A 20137-nucleotide genomic window follows, 5' to 3' on the forward strand; every position below is an offset into this window, starting at 1 on the left:
GGCTTTTTTCTTTTTGCTTATGTGGTGCTGAGGAATCGAACCCAGGGCCTCAGGCATGCAAGGCAAGCGCTCTACCACTGAGCCACCTTCCCAGCCCCACATATGTACTTCTTGATTGTCATTACAAAGGGTTATTTTCTATATACTAAAAAAATAGCCACCAGATTCAGACTTTACACTGAGTAGTGATTAACCTATGAGAAACAATTGCATTGTAGAGAAAGGATTGCAGTTAGAAAGGCTGTTAGGAAATTTGGCACTAGTGGCTCATACCTGTAATTCCACCTTGTTAGAAGGCAGAGATTGGGAAGATCATGCCAAGCCAAAAAAAAAAAAAAGTAAGCAAGACCCATCTGAATAAATAAACTAGTTCACATCTTTAATTCCAGGTCCACAGCAAATGTAATTAGGTAGGTCACAGTCTTAAGGCCCTGGGGAAAAAAATGTGAGACCCTATCCAAAAAATAAAGCAAAAAAAAAACACAAAAAACCAAAAGGGCTGGAAGTGTGGGTTAAGTGGTAGAGCCCTTTGCCTAGCAAAGGAAAGGCTTTGATTTAAAATTCTATACCACGCTGGGCATTGGTGGCTCACACTTGTAATCCTAGCTACTCAGAAGGCTGATATCTAAGGATTGCAGCAAAGTCTGTAAGACTCTTATCTCCAGTAAACCACCTGAAAACTTGAAGTGGTGCTGTAGCTCAAGTGGTAAAACGCTAGCCTTGAGCTGAAGAGCTGAGGGACAGCGCCCAGACCCAGAATTCAAGCCCCACAACAGACAAAGAACAAAAACTATACTACCAAGAAAAATACATTAACAAGTAAAATCAAGTGTAGGAACTTTTTTCCTAGAGATTGGTTTCAGTGACTTATGTATAAAGTATTAGAATTTTGGGCTGTCTGCAGTTACTCTGATTAGAAGTACCAGAACCTCTTTATAGTTTTTCTCAAAGGGGATCATCTGTGTTTGTTGCATTGTTTTGTGGGGTTGGCTTTTCTTTTTTTTCTGATCATGAAATACCGTGTTTCTCACAATTTCATGACTTCTAAGGTCAAAAGTCATAAGTCAGAGCAGTCCCCAGTATTCCTGTTCATCGTGATTTTTTTTGTTTATTCTTTTGTATTCATTTTTTTTTTTTAGTATATGTGCTGCCGAAGCGAGCACTGTATACATTTTTTTGTTGTAAAAATACTGTACAGAGGGGTCTCAGTTACATGAGTAAGGTACATTTCCTATTGAGCATTGTTACGTCCTCTTTTGTTTTTCCCCTACCATCCCTTCCCTCCACAATGTTTTTGACTGCTGGCCTGCCCTCTGCAGCATGGGGATCATCGTATTGGAACTCTACTGGAAACATGCCCCGAAGACCTGTAAGAACTTTGCTGAGCTGGCTCGTCGAGGTTACTACAATGGCACCAAGTTCCACAGAATCATCAAAGACTTTATGATCCAAGGAGGGGACCCAACAGGGACAGGTACAGTTGAACAAAACAGGTTTCTGAAGTCTCAATCGTTACTGCTAGGTGACTTGCCACTTACCTGGGTAAAGTTGGGGGATTCTGTGACAGTTCCCACCTGCCTTCACCTTCCTCAAACACATCGAGTTCACCAGTTGCTAATCTTCCCTTCCTTGAGTTTCCTATAATGTTCATGCTCCTTAGCATGGGCAAACTATTTGCCAGACCTGTAGTGATGCAGAGTGGTTCGAACAACCAGAAATAAAAAGGCATCTTGAGAAGAATAAATAATTGGGTCCCTTTATTGACTTGCTTAATTAGCTGTGTTGAGCACCAGCTTTGGGTCAGCTATTTTTCTAATTGGTAGGGCTTTAGCTGTGAACAAGGAGACAATTCCTGCTGGACAAAGCAAGGAAACTGTGGGGATGTGGAACAGAGATGTGAATGAGGAAAGAAAATGAGCCTTGAGGGCTGAGAAGGTGGCTCAGTGGTAGAGGGTTTGCCTTGTGTGCATGAGGCCCTGGGTTCGATTCCTCAGCACCACATAAGCAGAAAAAAAAATAAAGCCGGAAGTGGTGCGGTGGCTCAAGTGGTAGAGCACTTGCCTTGAGCTGAAAAGCTGAAGGACAGCGCCCAGGCTAGTTCAGGCTGCACAACCAACAAAAAGAAGAAGAAAAGAAGAAAATGAGCCTTGAAACTAGGGGAAGCATTCAAGATGGGCTGAAGAACAAACACAAGGCCTGGAGGCTGGAGCATGCACTGGCCGCACGGCGTGCAGTAGAGAAGGATGTGTTTATTCTCAGTTGATGACAGTCACTGGAGGGTTTTGGTAAAGGAATGAGTGGTGTGATTTATCTAGGCTTTAGAGCAAGCACTGGCAGTTTGGAGAGTAGATGTGTGGGCCGGTGTGCTCAGGCAGGGCTACCGTAGAGAAGGTGCTACAGGTGACTGGATGCAGGTTGTTATTGGGACTTGCTGGCAGATTGGATGGGTGGTTCAGGAAATGGGCAAGGATGCTTCTCGGTTCCTGATGGGCAGATCTGGAATTTGATGGTTGGACATGTTATATTTGAAATACTTGATCTTTAAGTGCATATGTGGAGTAGTTGGATATGGGAGTCTGGAATCAAGGGAAGATCTGGTGTGGAGACATGAATTGGGAGGGACTGGCAGTTAGTGAAACTATTAGAACGTTGCTTGTTCTAAGAACCCTCACCTTTCAGTTTGCCTTTCTCTGCTAATTCCTGTTCTTTTGCCTTTAAAATAAGCTGAATTTTTATCTGTGGTAGAACCTTACTGTTCTTTGACATTCTCAATTGTTCTTTATGACCAGAAGCATTCAGGTTTGTTCTTCTAATACAGAAATATTTTAGAACACTATACAGTAAAGTATGTGAAGGGGGTTGTAAAGATACCCAGCCTCTGTCTCCTATTTCCTACCTCTCAGAAGTGAGCATCTGTAACTTTTTGGTGGCCATCATGCCACATGTTCTTCTTTCCACAATCTAGTCGAAAGGATGGATAGCTAGCTAAATAGAAGTGTTTTCAAAAGAATGATGTAAGATGTATACGCTCCTTTTCAAAAACAAAAAGTATTATATTTGTATTTTTAACAGAAAAACTGACTGCTATGAAGCCAGTCAGTACTTCTTTTCTACCCGTTCTTATTCCCCAACCCTTACTTTTGTTCATTTCATTGCTTTAAAAGCATTTTTATTGTCTTTAAGTAGTTATACTGAGAAGTTTCCATTCAACAAAGTAGTTTTATTGCTTTCTGCTCTACACCAAGAGCCCAGCCCCACATGGTGTCTGCTTCCAGAGGGTTCATTGCTCACCACGTGCTGACCTTGTTCGCAAAGCAGGCCTTCTCACCTGTTGGTTTTATTGCAAAGGCTGGAGGGTGTTTTATCTCCCTATTTGCTCCTGTTGCTTTCACGTCGGAAAGAGCCTGGCAGGCCATCACTGTTCTTGGCCACCTTCGTTCCCTCAGATCCATCGCCGTCTGGCTTTGAATGTGATTCAAAGCATTTGTAAGGTGCTGAGGCCAGGTTGACTGGATCCTTCAATTCAGGGAAGTTTTTGAAAAACTCTTTCTGGGTATTTTGTCCAGTGATACTTATTGAATTTCTATTTCAGGAAGACAGAGAATGCTATTTGGCGACCCATGCTGTCCATACCTATCATATTTCCTTTGATGAGGTGATTTTCCTTTCCCTGCCTCCACTGAGAGTCTCTTCCCTCAGCCTTATTCAATTTTCAGTCTTGTTTTCTGTTCTTTTCTGCCTTAATTTCTTCATTGCCTCTTTATTGCTGTCATTTGGACTTCAATTTGTGTCCTTAGCTCTGTGATCCTCTCACCTTATTCTTTGATTTCTTAGCTGGTTTTTGAGCCTTATTTTATGAGATTCTCACTCCTGCTGAGCCATCTCTGTCATGACAGCCACAGGAAGCCCTGTCCTGGCTTGTGCCAGGCAGGCCCTCTACCACTTGAGCCAGGTGTCCAGCTATTCCTGTTGTTTGTAGCTGGTTTGCAATCCTTCCTAATGTTACTTTTCCATGGTAAACTTTAATGAAATCGAGGCACCCAGAAGATTCGCTCTTCAGTGAGTGCTTGGGCAGCTGACTGGCAGGACTGTGGCAGAGGCAAACAAGGGGCAGTTTCTCCTGGTCTCTAGCTGATGCCTTTCTCAGACCTGGTGGCCTAGTTTTTTTCTGAAAAGCTGAGGTGGGCAGGTATAGGTCCTGAGCTCTTAAGTTGGTGAACTGATCTCCGGTTGGTGTCCTCTGATGCGTCTGCCAGATGTTTTCTAACCACTTAGGTTCCTTCCACTTCCTCCCTCCCTACACGTGGCCATTTTCTGTCTACAGTCTCCCCTGTGAAAGCCCTTTGGTGTCTGTTTTCCCTCACCTTCCATGTATCTTTTCTTTGCTCCTCCTGGCCTCTTCCTCCTCCTTTTCCTTCTTCCTTCCTCCTTCTCTATTCCCCGTACCTAGGGAGTCCTTCCTGCAGGTCTCCTGAACGTTCTGCCCTTGGCCCCACACCCCAGGGCTCCCCAGCTGCTGGGATCTGATGATTAATTAAGGCTGATTATTCCACTTGTCACTCTTGCTCTGATTTCATTTCTCTTCTTGGTAGCCCCAGGAACACCTAAAATTTGTCCTGATGAACACAATCTCGTTGTTAATTGTATTCATTTGATGCCTCTTTGCCACGGGTCTGCTGTGTATCTGCCTCGTTCAAGGCCCACAAGGGGAATTTGGCAGTAGAAGCCAAGGCGATGTTTTCCTTTGCAGCACTCCCAGCCTTGCAGGAAGCAAGCTGTTCACTAGAAGAGAGAACAGAGAGTGGCAGTTTAAGTACAGTATGCAGGTGTCTGCTGGCGTGATACGGATTGTGTGTGGGACGGGTTGTGGTATTCATAATCAGGGAACAGTACAGAGGAGAGGCTGGGATGGCAAGGAGGCATACTGTGAAGTGGCCTTGGAGGACCTGAAGAGTTCTGACTCTTGGGAAGTAGAAGGAAGAGCATTTGGGACTTAGAAAGATGAGTGAGTGCAGGGTGCCATTGCTTATGTCTATAATCCTAGCTACTCAGGAGGCTGGATCTGATGATCATAGTTTGAAGCCAGCCTAGACAGGAAAGATTGTGAGACACCCATCTCCCTTTTTGTGTGTGTGTCTGTCCGTTGTGGGGCTTGAATTCTGGGCCTGGGTGCTGTTCCTGAGGCTAGCACTACTACTTGAGCCACAGCGCCACTAATGGTTTTCTGAGTGGTTTATTGGAGATAAGAGTCTCACGACCTTTCCTGCCCAGGCTGGCTTTGAACTGTGATCCTCAGATCTCAGCCTCCTGAGTAGCTAGGATTACAGGCGTGAGCTACCAGTGCCTAGCGACACCCATTTCCTTAATGACATTTGGAAGATCTAGTGCTGAAGACTCCTCCCCCCCCCCCCTCCATGGAGCCCTGATTAGCTTTGGTCTCCCAAGAGCTCTCGTGCTCCTGTCAGGAGGTAGCACAGAGTGGTTGCTCAGCACCTTGACAGTCGCAGGCAGGAGTATTACCCAGCACTTGTGTCCAGCACAAGAAAAGATGGCCATCCTGTGGAATCCTGTCCCAGGCCAGCCAGGGACAGACTAGACAGAGCTCACTAACAGGAAGCTAGAAAACTAACAGCATGAGAACATGTGAAGTACAATATTGTTATATAAAGTTAAAGCATTCACAAGAGCAATGCAGGTTGTTTAGGACCAAGCAAGCATATGCAGGGAAACGGTGAACTCCTACTGAGAATAGCTATGGGCTTCTGGGCAGGCTCTCAGAAGGGACCAAGAAAGGTACATTGGATGTGGGTGTGGTCTTAACTGCATTTGCCGTACTTTATTTCTTAGTGGAGATGTTATTCTTTGTATATTTGTGTTTTATGCCCAAAATGTATATATTGGAGAAATGTGGGAGTTTTGTTATTACCTTTTGTGCCTGTCTGGTGCTCAAACTCGGCTTGAGCACTGTCCTTAAGTTGTTCTTTGTTGTTGTTGTTTTGTCAGTCCTGGGGCTTAAACTCTAGGCCTGGGCGCTGTCCCTGAGCTCTTCAGCTCAAGGCTAGCACACAGAGCCACAGTGCCACTTCTGGCCTTTTTTTACTGTTTATATGGTGCTGAGGAATCGAACCCACGGTCTCATGTGTGTGAGGCAAGCACTCTACCGTTGAGCCACCTTCCCAGCAGTCCCTAAGTTTTTGTGCTCAAAGCTAGTGTTCACCACTTGAGCCACAGCTCTACTTCTGGCTTTTTTTGGTGGTTAATTGGAGATAATAACCTCATGGACTTTTCTGCCCAGGCTAACTTTGAACCATGATCCTCAGATCTCAGCCTCCTAGGTAGCGAGGATTACAGGTGTGAGTCACTGGTTCCTAGCTAGATAAATGAGAACTGAAGAGAGAGGAATGTGGAAGCTAGGAGGTAAGAAGGCAGGTGTGTGCCAGGGTCAGTTGTCTGCACTGGTCTGACACCCAGATGCCCAGCCGCAAAGCTGCAGGCCGTTGGCTTTCAGCTCACCATTGGCGTCTATGCCCCAGGCCCTGTGTATTCCTGACCACCCCGGCCACCTTTGCCTTGTAACGCATGGCCAGAGGCGTGTCTGCCATGGAATTGTTTGTCTTTCTGAGATTTTGCTGCTGGGCTGAGTTGACTTTTGGGAAAAGAACATATCCCTATAGAAGGCGCTGTAGAAGCGCAAGCTGGCTGCAGGCCGCACTAGGCCTAGGGATTAAAGAGGCCTTTGGTCTACTGGTGGCTTGAAGTCCCCAGCCTCATGTGGCTCCCCTTAATGCCCTACCCATTTGTGGGGACGTTTATGTGTTGCTTTTCAGGTCCTAGAGGGCAGATCCTGGAGGTGCATGCCCGCAGCTTGCTCACTACAGACTACTGCAGGCCTCAGCCCTCTTGGCTGGTGCCTTCTCTGCACCTTTCATATTGATGCCTAGAGGGTTGGGCTAGGAATGTGGCTTAGTAGTAGAGTGCTTGCCTAGCATGCATGAAGCCCTGGGTTCCATTCCTGAGTACCACATAAGCAGAAAAAGTCAGAAGTAGTACGTGGCTCGAGTGGTAAACCGCTCGCCTTGAGCACAGAGAGGCTCAGGAACAGAGCCCAAGCCCTGAGTTCAAAGCCCAGGACCTGCAGGAAAAAATAATAATACATCATGTTAATATTAATGCCTAGAGCTCGGGACTGGTGGGGTTGGGGGCAGATATGAGCCCAGCAGGGCAGCACGCAGGTGGGCAGCTGTGCCTGTGGTGGGCGTAGGGCAATGGCTGTGGCACTCCTGCTCCAATACACAAACTGGAAAAGTCAAACATCTCTTAACATGCCAGAGTATGAATGGGTTTTCGCAAGATGGTTAGATTGCAGGGGACTTGTGTGTCTTTTGATAATGTTCTGTGTTTCCTGCACTTTTGGCAGTGCACACGCATTGGCTTAATAAGCAGGGAAGCACTGTTATTTCAGAAAGACAGGTTACCTGAATGAAAGCAGTGATTTGCTTGTTTCGGTAGCTGTAGTGTCTCCAGCAGTGCCACACATGCTCACTGCTCGCTCTTTGCTGTGTTCGGAAATTGGACCCGGCCTGTGGACCTGGCTCTCAGCACACTGTGGGGCTGGTCATGTCATTTCACACGTGTCTTCTTCTTGGACAGGTCGAGGAGGCGCATCTATTTATGGCAAACAGTTTGAGGATGAGCTCCATCCAGACCTGAAGTTCACCGGTAAGTGTGATCCGGCTGGCCTGGGCGGCAGGGAGGGTGGATTTGAAAGCTTGCTCTTCTGGCTGTGAGTCAAGGCGAGTGCCTGACACCGTGGCATGGTGCCAGGTAGCTGCCCCGCCATGGCGCCACAGAGAGCCCTGGCAGATAAGGATGCGGAGCCTCTCAAGAGTGCTCAGCAACTCCCAAGGGCTGGTGTGAGTGCTCTACACCACTGCTTTTGAGTGTCATAAACTAAAGAGCATGGAAAGCTCATAACAACCCCAAGGCCCTGCCAGGGTGCCTGCGGGAATGGGTAAAGGCCAGCAGGGCTGTGCGTGTGGCCTTTGTGCAGGACAAGGGTCTGCCCTGAGGAAGAAGGGGTCTGCGGCCACAGAGCCTTAGCAGCAGCCAGAACCAAGCCCTGGCCTCTTGCACCCCGGGACTGCCTAGCGTCCTGGGCTGGAGCCCTGGAGTCATTCATATTCTTCCTCATTGTCTTTTCTCCCAGGGGCTGGAATTCTCGCCATGGCCAACGCAGGCCCAGACACCAATGGCAGCCAGTTCTTTGTGACCCTTGCCCCCACCCAGTGGCTCGATGGCAAACACACCATCTTTGGCCGAGTGTGCCAGGGTATAGGAATGGTGAATCGAGTGGGCATGGTGGAGACAAACTCCCAGGACCGGCCTGTGGACGACGTGAAGATCATTAAGGCCTACCCCTCTGGATAGCCCGCTGTCCCTCACAGACACTGCCAGAGCTGCAGGCAGCCCCAGCGACAGCTTCCAGGGGCCCAGAGGGCTTGTAACTCTGAACTCCATTTTGGCCAGGCATCTGGAGCTAAGCAGGCCCTGGGGGTTGGGGTGAGTTAGAGAAGGAGCTGTCGTTAGTAGCGCACTTCCCTCCTGGTGCTCTGGTTGACAGGACATTTGCAGAAACATCCGTAAGTGTTTATCCACCACCTCCTGCTCACCACCGGGGCCCCGCAGCCCTCCATCTCCTTCATCTTCCTGTCACGTCTGCGCTGACACACTTGGAACAAAATGAAGCCGACTCGGTCATATTACAGTTCTCAGCAAACTTGTTCCTGGGAGATTTATATTCCAGCCCACACTGCAGTCTGGTGGGCTGACAGCCACCGAATTCCAAAGCAAGTTGTGTGTCCGGCTTCTTAATTCTGTGCCACCCCTGTTTCAGGCCCCTGTTACTCTTCCCAGGGACCGTGTGTCCATTTATTTCTCCTCAAGGCCACACCAGCACTGCTGCTCTGTACACTTAAGCAGCACACACAAAGCCACCCTGGGAAATGCATCCTGCAGTCAAGTTTCCCAGAAGGTGTGATAGGGACATGGACATACCGAGAGGAAGTCTCTGTGTTCCCAAGGGAAACACTGCTTAGGCGTTTTAACCAAGACTAGAGAAATTGGAGTGTTTTGTACATTTTTGTTTTTTATTTCTGGATTTGGGGACTGTAGGAGTGAAAGGAAGTTAATGTCTGTGTAATACATAGAATCTTCAGAAGTAAAATGCCATTGATGATTGAAATTACTGCTGTCTCTAAATACTGTGCAGTGCTCTCTTCTCCTTTCTCTTCTCTCTTTCTCTGGCAGTCCTGGGGTTTGAATTTGTCTTTGCTAGGCAAGTGCTCTACCATTTGAGCCACTCTCCTGTGCCTGTCTGAGGCTCTAATGGCCATTTTCTGCAAGTAAAATGACAGCTCCTGTCTTCGAGTTTCACATTGCTTAGTAAGTCTCCGGCAGACTCCACTCAAAATCAAAGAAATTCCCTGATGCCCCTGAGTGTGAGGGAGAGATGAGCTGTGGGCACAGGTGGTGGGCTGAGACCTAAGGCAGACATGCTGTGGCCTTTGCTTGCTTCCTGTTCACTGGCAGTTTTGAAAACGCTTATTTGCTTTTTAAAATGGCCCAACAGTGGCTCAATGCTACTGTATTCTCCTCAACTTTGAAATTGATAATGGTCCTGATCACATAATGCTGTGGTCCCATCCCCTGCCTCTTTATCCCAAAGGTGAGTATAGCTGACCTTAGCTCACCTCCCTTCCACTGCTCTGACCTCGGCCATGTCTTCTGTGGGTCTTTCCTGCACCTGCGTGGTGCTTTGAACTCATTGCCAGACAGATCAAGTACCATGCTCTATCTGTTGGCAGAATGAGCTTTATCCCAGGCCCAGACCCAGGCTTTGGCTTTTCCACTCAGCCCTCTGGAAGGCCTCAGCTTTTTTATTTTTAGACTGTGTTTCCAGAATATGTCAAAATAGCTTTTCCAACACAAGGCACCCAGATCTTCCAGCCAGTCTGACCCTCACCAGGACCCAGTTTGGCATCACACAGTGTGTGGGGGAGAAGGCACTGAAAGCTGCAGAATGGTTTTTATTTTTGTTTTTGTTGGTCATGGGGCTTGAACCCTGGGCCTGGGCGCTATCCCTCAGCTCTTCAGCTCAAGTGAGTGCTCTACCCCTCGAGCCACAGAGCCACTTCCATTTTCCTGGTGGTTAGTTGGAGAGTCTTAGGGACTTTCCTGCTTGGGCTGGCTTTGAACTGCAATCCTCAGATCTCAGCCTCCTGAGTAGCTAGGATGACTGGCGTGAGCCACCGGCGCCTGGCAGAATGGGTTATTACTTTTAGGTAAATAGGATAGAATGTTCCAGAAACTAGATTTAAGAGAATGCATGGGAAGAAAATAGGGCAAGTTCTCCCTCTTTAGGTTCGGCCTGGTCTTGAGGAATCGGGTCTCTGTTCTTCTAAACTGCTTGGTAATTCAAAATCCCTGCCTGAAACCGGTGGCTAGTTGTTGGCAAAGTTTGTGCGCTCAGCGTGCGGCCTTCGTGTGACCCTAGGGAGTCACCCGATTGCTGACATGTGTCATTCATCAAGTGGAGACTTCAGCCAAACCCTTTTAGCCGTAAGTCTGAATCTAGGTCAATCTGAGAAGGTTCCGTTAGCTGCCAATTCCCATTTAGCATGCTGTTTTGGATATTTGCCACTAGAGGCCACTGTGGATACAGTTTAGCCTTGCCATATCTTCAAAAGGCACAAGCCTGCCAACACCTTGCATCATTTTACTAAACCTTGCCTGCCCGCCCCTTCGAACACAGAAAGCCAGCAACCGACTGCTCAGATCGCAAGAGACTAGAATTGGGATGTCAGCCTAGCACAGAAGGAGCCTGTGGAAACTGACGGCCCAGCTGAGCATCCCTGTTCTCAGTCTAGCGGTCCAGGTGGGGGTGAAACCCATGTGGTAAAGTTGGCCGAGCCCTGAGCCCAGGGCCTAGTTCCACATCATGCCTTGTCCCAAAGAGCCAGCTTCTTCTTGACCACCTAATGTTCCTCTCTACAGTTGGGCTCATTTGTTCAATGTAATTTGGAGCCCCTCTCACATCCAACACCAAGAAAACCAGAAGAACCTTTAGAAGAAAGCAGTCATGGTCCCTTTTACATGATCTAAGGATGCTCTCTGATTTTTTTTTTTTTTTGGTCCGGTCATGGGGCCTGAACTCTGGGCCTGGGCGCTGTCCCTCAGCTCTTCAGCTCAAGGCTAGCGCTCTACCACTTGAGCCACAGCGCCACTTCCGGCTTTTTTCTTATGTGGTGCTGAGGAATCAAAACCAGGGCCTCAAGCATGCAAGGCAAGTGCTCTACCACTGAGCCACCTTCCCAGCCCCTCTGATTTCTTTTTTAATCGATTGTGGGGCTTGAACTCTGGGCACTGTCCCTGAGGTCTTTTGCTCAAGGCTAGCACTCTACCACTTTGAGCCACAGCTCTTATTTCCAGTTTTTAGGTGGTTAATTGGAGATATGAGTCTCATAGCTTTGGGCCTTTCTGCCTGTACTGGCTTCCAACTGAAATCTTCAGATCTCTGCCTCCTGAGCAGGATTACAGGCCTGAGCCACCAACTCATATTTTTCTCATAATCCTCCCAACCAACTTCTGAGGAGAACCAAACCTTGAGAGAATGAAGGGAGGGAGTTACATGTAGGCCCACAGCCTGCATGACCAGGACTTGATTTCTGATCTTACACTGAGCTCTTTCTCTGATATCTCCACCTTTGATACACAGGAGGAAGATGACACAAAGGAAAGGAAGAATCTGGTGTAGGGCAGGGTTACCACTGCTGTGTGCCTGGCAGGCTGCAGTGTCTACCCTGGCTGTGTCATTTCCTTGCAACAGAGCCTGGGTAGAGCCTGGGAGGCCCTGTGGGAAAGGTGGGGGTAGCCCCCCCTAATCAGTGTGTTTATTGAGTCCTAACTCTATTAGCCTCACCACCCAGCCCTGCCTAGAGCAATCACTCATTCTCCTCTGCCAGGACTGGCCTCTATTCCATTAAAAGCTGCAGCCCATGGACCCTGTTTCTCCTCAGCCGAAACATCAGGGGCAGAATAGAACCACACTTCCCTGCCTCCTTCCTCTGACTAGACACATGGCCATCTGACATTGACTTAGAAAGGCCCCCAAAGGAAGGGAACCCACAGTTGACCGGCAGGGACAGGAAGTGTTCCCAGCTGCCTCTCTCTGTGCTGGTGATGGAGACCCAGCCGGAGCAGGGTGGGGACTTGGGTTTGGAGACTTAAGTTGGAGGACTGCAGGTTTGTGTCCAGCTCCGCAGCCCTGGGTGGAGTGCTGGTGAGGTGGCTGGAGGAAGGTTCCCTTGCCTTTCTCTGCTCTGCACTTCTAGTCACTACATGCCCTTGATGTCTGCCTTAGTTCTGTAAAATGAGAGCCGCCCTCTCTCTGCCCAATGTGGGGCACAGCCCTGACTTGGTGGCATGCTCTCAGCTACGGTGGAAAAGTAGTGGGGGGTTTTACCCTCTCTGTACTGGGCAAGCATTCCACCACTCCACTGCCCCTCAGCCCTGTTGTCCTCCTATGTTGAGCCAGGGGGACCTGCGGGGAGAGCCAGCAGAGCACCCCTCCTCTGTCCCAGGCAGACAAGTGGCTGTCAGCAGTAACCCACCCCCCCATCCCACCCCAGAAAGCCAACACTCAAGCCTGGCCAGAAGGCTGATAGAATTATCTGAGAACTTGGAACAAACACTTCCCACAATCAGGCCAGCTGTTCATAGCCAGAGGTGGAGGAGGCAGGGCTGGAAGTGTGATGAGCTCCCCTCCCAGGCAGGGCCAGAGCTAATAAACCCAGGGAAATCACGGCCAGCTCAGAGCAGCACGCATGCGCCCCGAAGGCCTCGGGGACCTCGGGGACCTCGGGGACCTCAGCTTCCACACGCAGCGGCCTCGTGGCATTTTGCGCACGTTTCCGTTACCTCCGCAGCCAGGCAAGCAAATACAGGCAGCTTGGCATGAAAATCAATTTAGAGTTTGAAAAGAAAAAAAAAAAGAATTTCATCCTTAGGGAATACAGCCAGGGGAGATGCCAAGGAGAAGTGGTGGCTGGGATCAGGGCTGGGGTGAATCAGTGCCCCCCCTTCCTACACCCCTATCTGCTGAGGGGGGGGCACAGGCCTTTACAGCAACTAGGTCAGGGGAGAGGGAAGTGTTCCAGGAATGGACTGTGAAGGGGTCCTTGGGTGATAAGCTAGCTGCTCTCCATGTCTCAGCCCAACAGGAAGGCATGAGGTGGGGGTGAGGGGCAGTTTCCTGCAGGGCTGGCTTTCCTCTTAACTGATGAAATGTGAAGACTCATTGTCTGTTTCTGAAGATGCTCAAACCAGGGGAAATGGGCTGTATGGAGTGTAGCGGGCAAGAGGCTTTGGAGCCGCCTGGCTGCTCTCAGGGAAGTGAGGGAAGTGGGGGGGGGCAGGTTAAATGAACTCAGCTGCAGAGCACTTGCCTAGCAGGTACAAACGTTCCATCTCCAACACTGCAATTGTGGGGAGAGGACCCCTGAAAAAAAAATCCAGCCACAACAATGGGACGCTGAGGCTGGAGATATACCCAAGAGTGCAGTGTGGATGTTCAGTGGAGGAGAAACTGGCAGACTGGGGAAATCCAGGCTAGCTTCTTGGAAGAGGTGACATGTAAAAGATGAAGACAGGGCTCGAAGTATGGCTCATGTGGTACAGCGCCTGCCTAGCAAGTACAAGACCCTGAGTCCAAACCTCCATACCACCATCACCACAGCAACAACAAAAAGGTAGGATTGGGGCCAAGCAGAGAGGAAAGAAAGGCCCAGGGCAAGCAAGCTGGTTGGTTTGAGGCTAGCAAGGTGAGATGAAAGATCTCCTGGGCCCTGGTTGTGGGAGGCCTGGAGATGCCATGTTAATGCTAATCTGCCAGTAGAAGGTCCGGACCCCACCCCTCCTCCAGGGAGCCTGAGGAGCAAGAGCACAGCATTCAGGAGCTCAGTTCCTGCCAGCCGCCCGTGGCTCACACCTGTAATCCTAGATATTCAGGAGGCTGAAATCTGAGGATCACAGTTTAAAGCCAGCCCCGGCAGGAAAGTCCTTGAGACTTATTTCCAATAAACCACTAGAAAACCGGAAGTGGTGCTGTGGTTCAAGCAGTAGAGCGCTTGCCTTGAGCTGAAGAGCTGAGGGACAGCGCCCAGGCCCAGAGTTCAAGCCCCACAACTGACAAAGAAAAAAAAAAAATTCCTGGCTGGGAAGGTGGCTTAGTGGTAGGGTGCTTGCTTAGCATACATGACGCCCTGGGTTTGATTCCACAGCACCACATAAGCAGAAAAAGCCAGAAGTGGAGCTGTGGCTCAAGTGGTAGAGTGCTAGCCTTGAGCACAGAGAGGCTCAGGGACAGTGCCCAGGCCCTGAGTTCAACCCTAGGACTGTCAAAAACAAAACAAAAAATAAACCAAAAAACCCACACACAAAAAAATCACCAATTCCTTATTGGTAAGCGAGCTTGAAGCAATTTCTTCCCATCGGTAGGACTCAGTTTCCACATCTGGAAGACAGACTACCTTTAAAGCCATTTGTACAGCTATGCTAGATATTGGGTTGAGTCTGGGAGGGAAGGGGCGTGAAGGAGGTTGATAGGCTGTGATGTCCACATTTTAGGCTCAGTGAAGCTGGGGGCAGAGGCCTTGCCCTGAGGTGTGGAGGCAGCTGTAGTGCTGAAAAGATAGGCCTTTGTACCCTCAGTGTGAACTTGGACCAGAGAAGTTACTGCTCCACTCAGGATCTTCCCTTCTATTATCTGAAGAAATGCAGCAAATACCACCCATAAAGGTTCAGCTCTCCCAGGCCAGAACCTCAGCATGGGCACCCCACTCCATGGAAGGATTGCCTAAAGAGGCTTTGTCTCAAGCCTAGCACCAGTGGCTCAAGCCTGTAATCCTAGCTACTCTGGAGGCTGAGATCTGAGGATCGCAGGGCAGGTAAATCCATGAGACTCTTTAATTAACTAGCAAAAAAAAAAGCCAGAAGGGGAGCTGTGGCTCAAGTGGTAGAATGCCAGCCTTGAACAGAAAAAGCCAAGAAACAATGTGAGGCTCTGAATTTAAGCTTCAGTATCTGCGTACAAAAGAGAAGAAAGGAAAAGGAAGGGGAGGGGAGGGAAGGGAAGGACATGAGGTACCCCAGATAGTCATGCTCCAAGAGAGGAATGCATTTAGAGAGACGTGAGGGACCCATGGACCCCAGGCTTCAGGAATAGCAAGCACAAAGGCCCAGTAGAACAGTAAAAGGGAGAGAAAGAGGCTGGAGCCAGGTCACAGGGTGGGCTGGGTATACACAGGTAACCAGATGTCTTGTTAGCAGAGGGAGAGGAGAGCCAGGGAGAGTTAGGCCCTGGGGGGGACCCTGATTGGCTGCAAGCAGATCCTAGGTATTCTGAAGGGCCCAGCTCTGGGGTGGAAGGCCTCCCTCTCCTGGAGCCCTTGAAGCAGGCAAGAGGGAGGAGAGAGAGCCTGGGCCCTTGGGCTGGAGAAGACTGGCAGGGTAGATTGTAGGGGGCAGAAAAAGCTGCTGAGCTGCCAGGAAGGTTCTGGCTCCCCTCTGTCCTGGCACACCTAGACCGACAGCTAGCACTGTGGGCTGGCAGGGGCAGTGAGCAGAGAATGTGGACCTTAGTCATCCCCCTCCCAGAAGAAGGCCTGCAAGTCGGTGTGTGTGTGTGTGTGTGCGCACACACACACACGCACGCGCACATGCGCCAGCACTGCGGCTTGAACGCAAAGCCTCATGCTTTTGCTTGACTCTTTCGCTTACTGCTCATGCTCTACCACTTTCCGACATCTCCACTTTCCAGAGAAGTCGTGGCTAGCTTCTTGCCTCTTCCTGTACCCCAGCATAGCTTCTCCTCTTGAGACTGGGTCTCAGTGCCCTGGGCATCCGACCTGGCTGTTATTAATGCAGCTTCTCATTGAGGGAATATTCAGATGTCCTGAGTCCTTCGTTTCTGGCCCCCTCTTTCCAGTAAATGAAGATCGTCCGCCTAGACGGTCTCTAGTCAAGCCCCTTCTAGTATTTCTGCTAATGGATAGAATCAGACACTGCCATCGCCCCTCCTTCTTTACTGCTATAATGGTTTCAAGTTCCTGTCCCGCCCTCTGGCCTTAGTGCTGCTGTCCAGGTACAGTGGTGCAGGGTGTTGACTCCATAAGAACCCACAGGTAGGGGCTGGGAAGGTGGCTCAGTGGTAGAGCGCTTGCCTTGCATCCATGAGGCCCTGGGTTCGATTTCCCAGCACCACATAAGCAAAAAGAAAAAAAGCAGAAATGGTGCTGTGGCTCAAGTGGTAGAGTGCTAGCCTTGAGCTGAAGAGCTGAGGGACAGTGCCCAGGCCTAGAGTTCAGGTCCCATGACCAGACCCAAAAAAGAAAGAAGAACCCACAGGTAGCCAGGCACCAGTGGTTCATGCCGATAATGCTAGCTACTCAGGAGGCTGAGATCTGAAGATCATGGTTGAAAGCCAGCCCGGGCAGGAAAGGCCGTGAGACTCTTATCTCCAATAATGCACTCAGAAAACCAGAAGTGGCGATGTGGCTCAAGTGGTAGAGCACTCGCATTGAGCTGAAGAGCTGAAGGACATGCCCAGGACCAGAGTTCAAGCCCCACAACCGACCAAAAAAGAAAAAAGAAAAGAACTCCCAGGTAAGGGGAAAAGTGGGGATGCAAATCCTGGCCACACTGCTCAATATAGCCACATGCCCGGCCCGACTGCAGGGAAGTCAGAGGGAGATCGTCTTTCTCTAGTGTGTTCTAGCATGCAGCATGGGCAGCCCGTGGTCCTCTCCTGCTTCAACTCCCTTCAGCACATCCTTTTTCTCTCCACCATGGAGAGGAAACAGGGCAGATGAGAGGGCAGTGTTTACTCTGAAGAGAGAGGAAGAGGAGGAAGGGGCGGGGCGGGGAGAGCAGCTGCTGCTTCTGTGAGGATCTGCCCCTGAGCCCCTGCACTCTTCCTCTCCTTATCAATGCTGGGAGTCGCTTCTGGAAATTGCTCTGCTATCATTAACACCAAGGATTAGGTCAGATGGGAGCATGTTTGCAGTCTTGGACGGCGGAGACAGAGTGCTGACGCTGGTTATTTCAGATCTTCCGGGCATGGCCCACTCCGTGCTTGCAGTTCCTAATCAGAGGGACGAGTGGCAGTTACGTGGTGGGTGGGCCAAGGTGAAGGTTGGCTCTTATCTGGTTGCCAGGCCCCGACAGCCTGTCTGCAGCCTCTGCTGGGCTGCCTGCTGGCCTGCCTGCGGCCAGGTGAGCCTCCAGTTGCGGACACTCTCCTATCTGTCAGGTAACTGATCTAATGGTAGTGACCAAGAGGCAGTGTGTGTGTGTGTGTGTGTGTGTGTGTTGGTACTGGGACTTGAACTCAGGGCCTGGGCACTGTCCCTCAGCTATTTTGCTCAAGGCTGGTGCTTTACCACTTCAGCCACATCTCCACTTCCAGCTCTTTGGTAAGTAATTGGAGATAACAGTTTCATGGACTTTCTTTCCCAGACTGGCTTTGAAATGATGATCCTCATATCTCAGCCTCCTGAGTAGCTAGGATTACAGGTGCGAGCCACCAGTGCCTGGCTGAATTACAAACTTTTAGGGAACACGAAAAATACCTTTTAAAACCACAACTAAGAGTAGTATCTGGCCCAGCTCTTTGAAAACAAAATAGTGCTGATTATTAATAAAGTAGCCAGAGCACCTTGTAAGACACATAGCAAGTGCTCAGCAAACATGGACTGAATGCAGAACTCCTACCAGTACATTTTGAACAGTGTGGGTCAGGTATGGGGGGGGGAGAGAAGCAACCAGTAGGAGGGCCTAGCATGGTACTGCATGCTTGTAATCCTAGCTACCCTGTTTGTAATCCTTGCTTCAAGGTGGGGCAGAAGAATTATGGCCTAATCCCTCCCTGTCAATAAGCACCATACCCTATGAAAAATAAAGTAAGAAAGGCTAGGGTATAGCTAAAGTGGAGAGTGCCTGTCTAAGCCATACAAGGTCCTAAGGTCAAACTTCAATGCTTCCCTCCCCCCAAATAAATTTTTGTACTATTCTGCTAACTGTCATTAACAATTCATTTCATCCTAAGGAAACACACAAACCACTGGAATGAAAAGTTCACATCGTGCGTTATTGTTAGTTCTGTTTATTACTACACAGAATAATCACCTTAGAAATACATTGAAAACATTGTTTTCCAACTTGTGGTTCAAGCTGAATCTTGTGCTTTAGACTGGACTTCATTTTGAATTTAAAAATAAGGGCTGTCCAGGAAAGTTAGAATGAACTAGTGACTTAGAAATTATGTAATCACTTAATCACAATCAAAAAAAAAAAAAAAAGAACCTCGGGGAAGGGAGGGAGGGAGGGGATGGAGCAAAAATAAAACACACACAAAAACAATAAGGGCTGGGAAGGTGGCTCAGTGGTAGAGCACTTGCCTTGCATGCATGAGGCCCTGGGTTCGATTCCTCAGCATCACATAAGCAGAAAAGGCTGGAAGTGGTACTGTGGCTCAAGTGGTAGAGCGTTAGCCTTGAGCTGAAGAGCTGAGGGACAGCGCCCCAGGCCCAGAGTTCAGGCCCCACGACCAGAACCCCCCCCCAAAAAATGATAAAACTTCAGAAAAAAATTAAAAACATAGAAAAGGAGTCTGACTCAGTGAGGCCTCAAGCCACAGCGTCTCCTCCTGCCTTGGGGAACTGGGTTGTCTTTGCCCTTTGCTGTGGGTCCCTGGTGAAGGAACTGAATCCAGCCAATCCGGGGCTGGGAAGGTGGCTCAGTGGTAGAGCGCTTGTCTTGCATGCATGAGGCCCTGGGTTCGATTCCTCAGCACCACATAAGCAAAAAGAAAAAAGCCAGAAGTGGCGCTGTGGCTCAAGTGGTAGAGCGTTAGCCTTGAGCTGAAGAGCTGAGGAACAGCGCCCAGGCCCAGAGTTCAGGCCCCACAACCCGACCCAGCCAATCCTGAGCCATAGGTAAACAGAAAACACTTGTTCAGTCCCAGGAATGTGTTGTGTGTGTGTGTGTGTGTGTGCCCGGTATACTGGGACTTGAACTCAGGGCCTAGCACATGTTTGTTTGTTGTCTTTCTGCTCAAGGCTAGTGCCCTACCACTTGAGCCTCAGCTCCACCTCTGGCTTGGATGGTTAATTGGAGATCACAGTCTCCAAGACTTTCCTGTCTAGGTTGCTTTCCAAAGGCCATCCTCATATCTCAGCCTCCTGAGTGTGCTAGGGTGACAGGTGTGACCACCTGTGCCCTGCAGAAACAAGTCTTCAGGTATGTTTTCCACTCTAGCTGTGTCTGATGTATTGCAAATTGACTTCAAACAGAATCTGGGAGCGACCGCGTGGCTGGGCTGTCAAAGACAAGGGCGGGAGCCACCCGCTGCCCTGCGTGGAGTGCATCCCAGACCTGAGGCCTCGCAGTCACATCAGGCTTCGCCCCGTGTGCAGGCAATGGGCACACTGGGCACTGGGAGGCCGGTTCCAGCTCAGCACAGCTTAGCCCAAGGCTGTGGAGTGGAATCTACCTGCGCAGCCGCCCCCTGACCCCACGCTGCATCCCCAGGCCCAGGGGCGCGGGCTGGGCCTCGGGGAGGTGCTCGGCTCCCGGCCGGGCCTGCAGCCCCGCCCCACGGACATCTACTTGGATTGGGTTGTGGAGAAGCTGCGTGGGGTCGCCCAGCCTGGGGTGGGGGGGGACGAGGAGGGGAGCTTGCAGCCCCGGGGGTGGGGGCGGGAGGAGGAGGAGGCAGAGGAGGAGGGCGCTGGCGCGTGTTTCAGGGTGGCCTGTGACCCCGCGAGCCGGACCAGCGCCCAGCGACCCACGCTCCCTGGGCCCCACAGCCCTGGGTGGGAGACCCGGCGCCCCCTCCCCCGTTCCGCCCCTGGGGTCGCCCACACACACCTCGGGGAGGAGACGCAGAGCGAGCACCCGTTGGCGGGCGGGGGGTCCTCTCGGTCCACACCGCCGCCGCGATCGGGGACGGGGCGCAGCTCGGAGGAGGGCGCGAGCCACCCGGAGCATCCGTGGCTGGCACGGGCACCGGAGCCGCGTCCCC

General features: G+C 50.3%; 1 protein-coding gene across 1 annotated transcript in view; it reads left to right on the forward strand.

The window, feature by feature from the left end:
• The window catches only part of Ppil1 (peptidylprolyl isomerase (cyclophilin)-like 1), an 11612-nt gene extending 2368 nt beyond the window's left edge, over positions 1-9244 (forward strand). The window contains exons 2-4 of the mRNA XM_013029656.1: positions 1320-1474; positions 7651-7719; positions 8207-9244. Of these exons, the coding sequence (XP_012885110.1) occupies positions 1320-1474; positions 7651-7719; positions 8207-8427 (445 nt within the window). The 3' untranslated portion in view covers positions 8428-9244. The remainder of the gene's footprint in view (positions 1-1319; positions 1475-7650; positions 7720-8206) is intronic.
• Positions 9245-20137: the final 10893 nt, after the last annotated feature.

This window comes from Dipodomys ordii, unplaced genomic scaffold (assembly GCF_000151885.1).
Source record: "Dipodomys ordii isolate 6190 unplaced genomic scaffold, Dord_2.0 Scaffold120, whole genome shotgun sequence".
Taxonomy (NCBI): Eukaryota; Metazoa; Chordata; class Mammalia; order Rodentia; family Heteromyidae; genus Dipodomys; species Dipodomys ordii.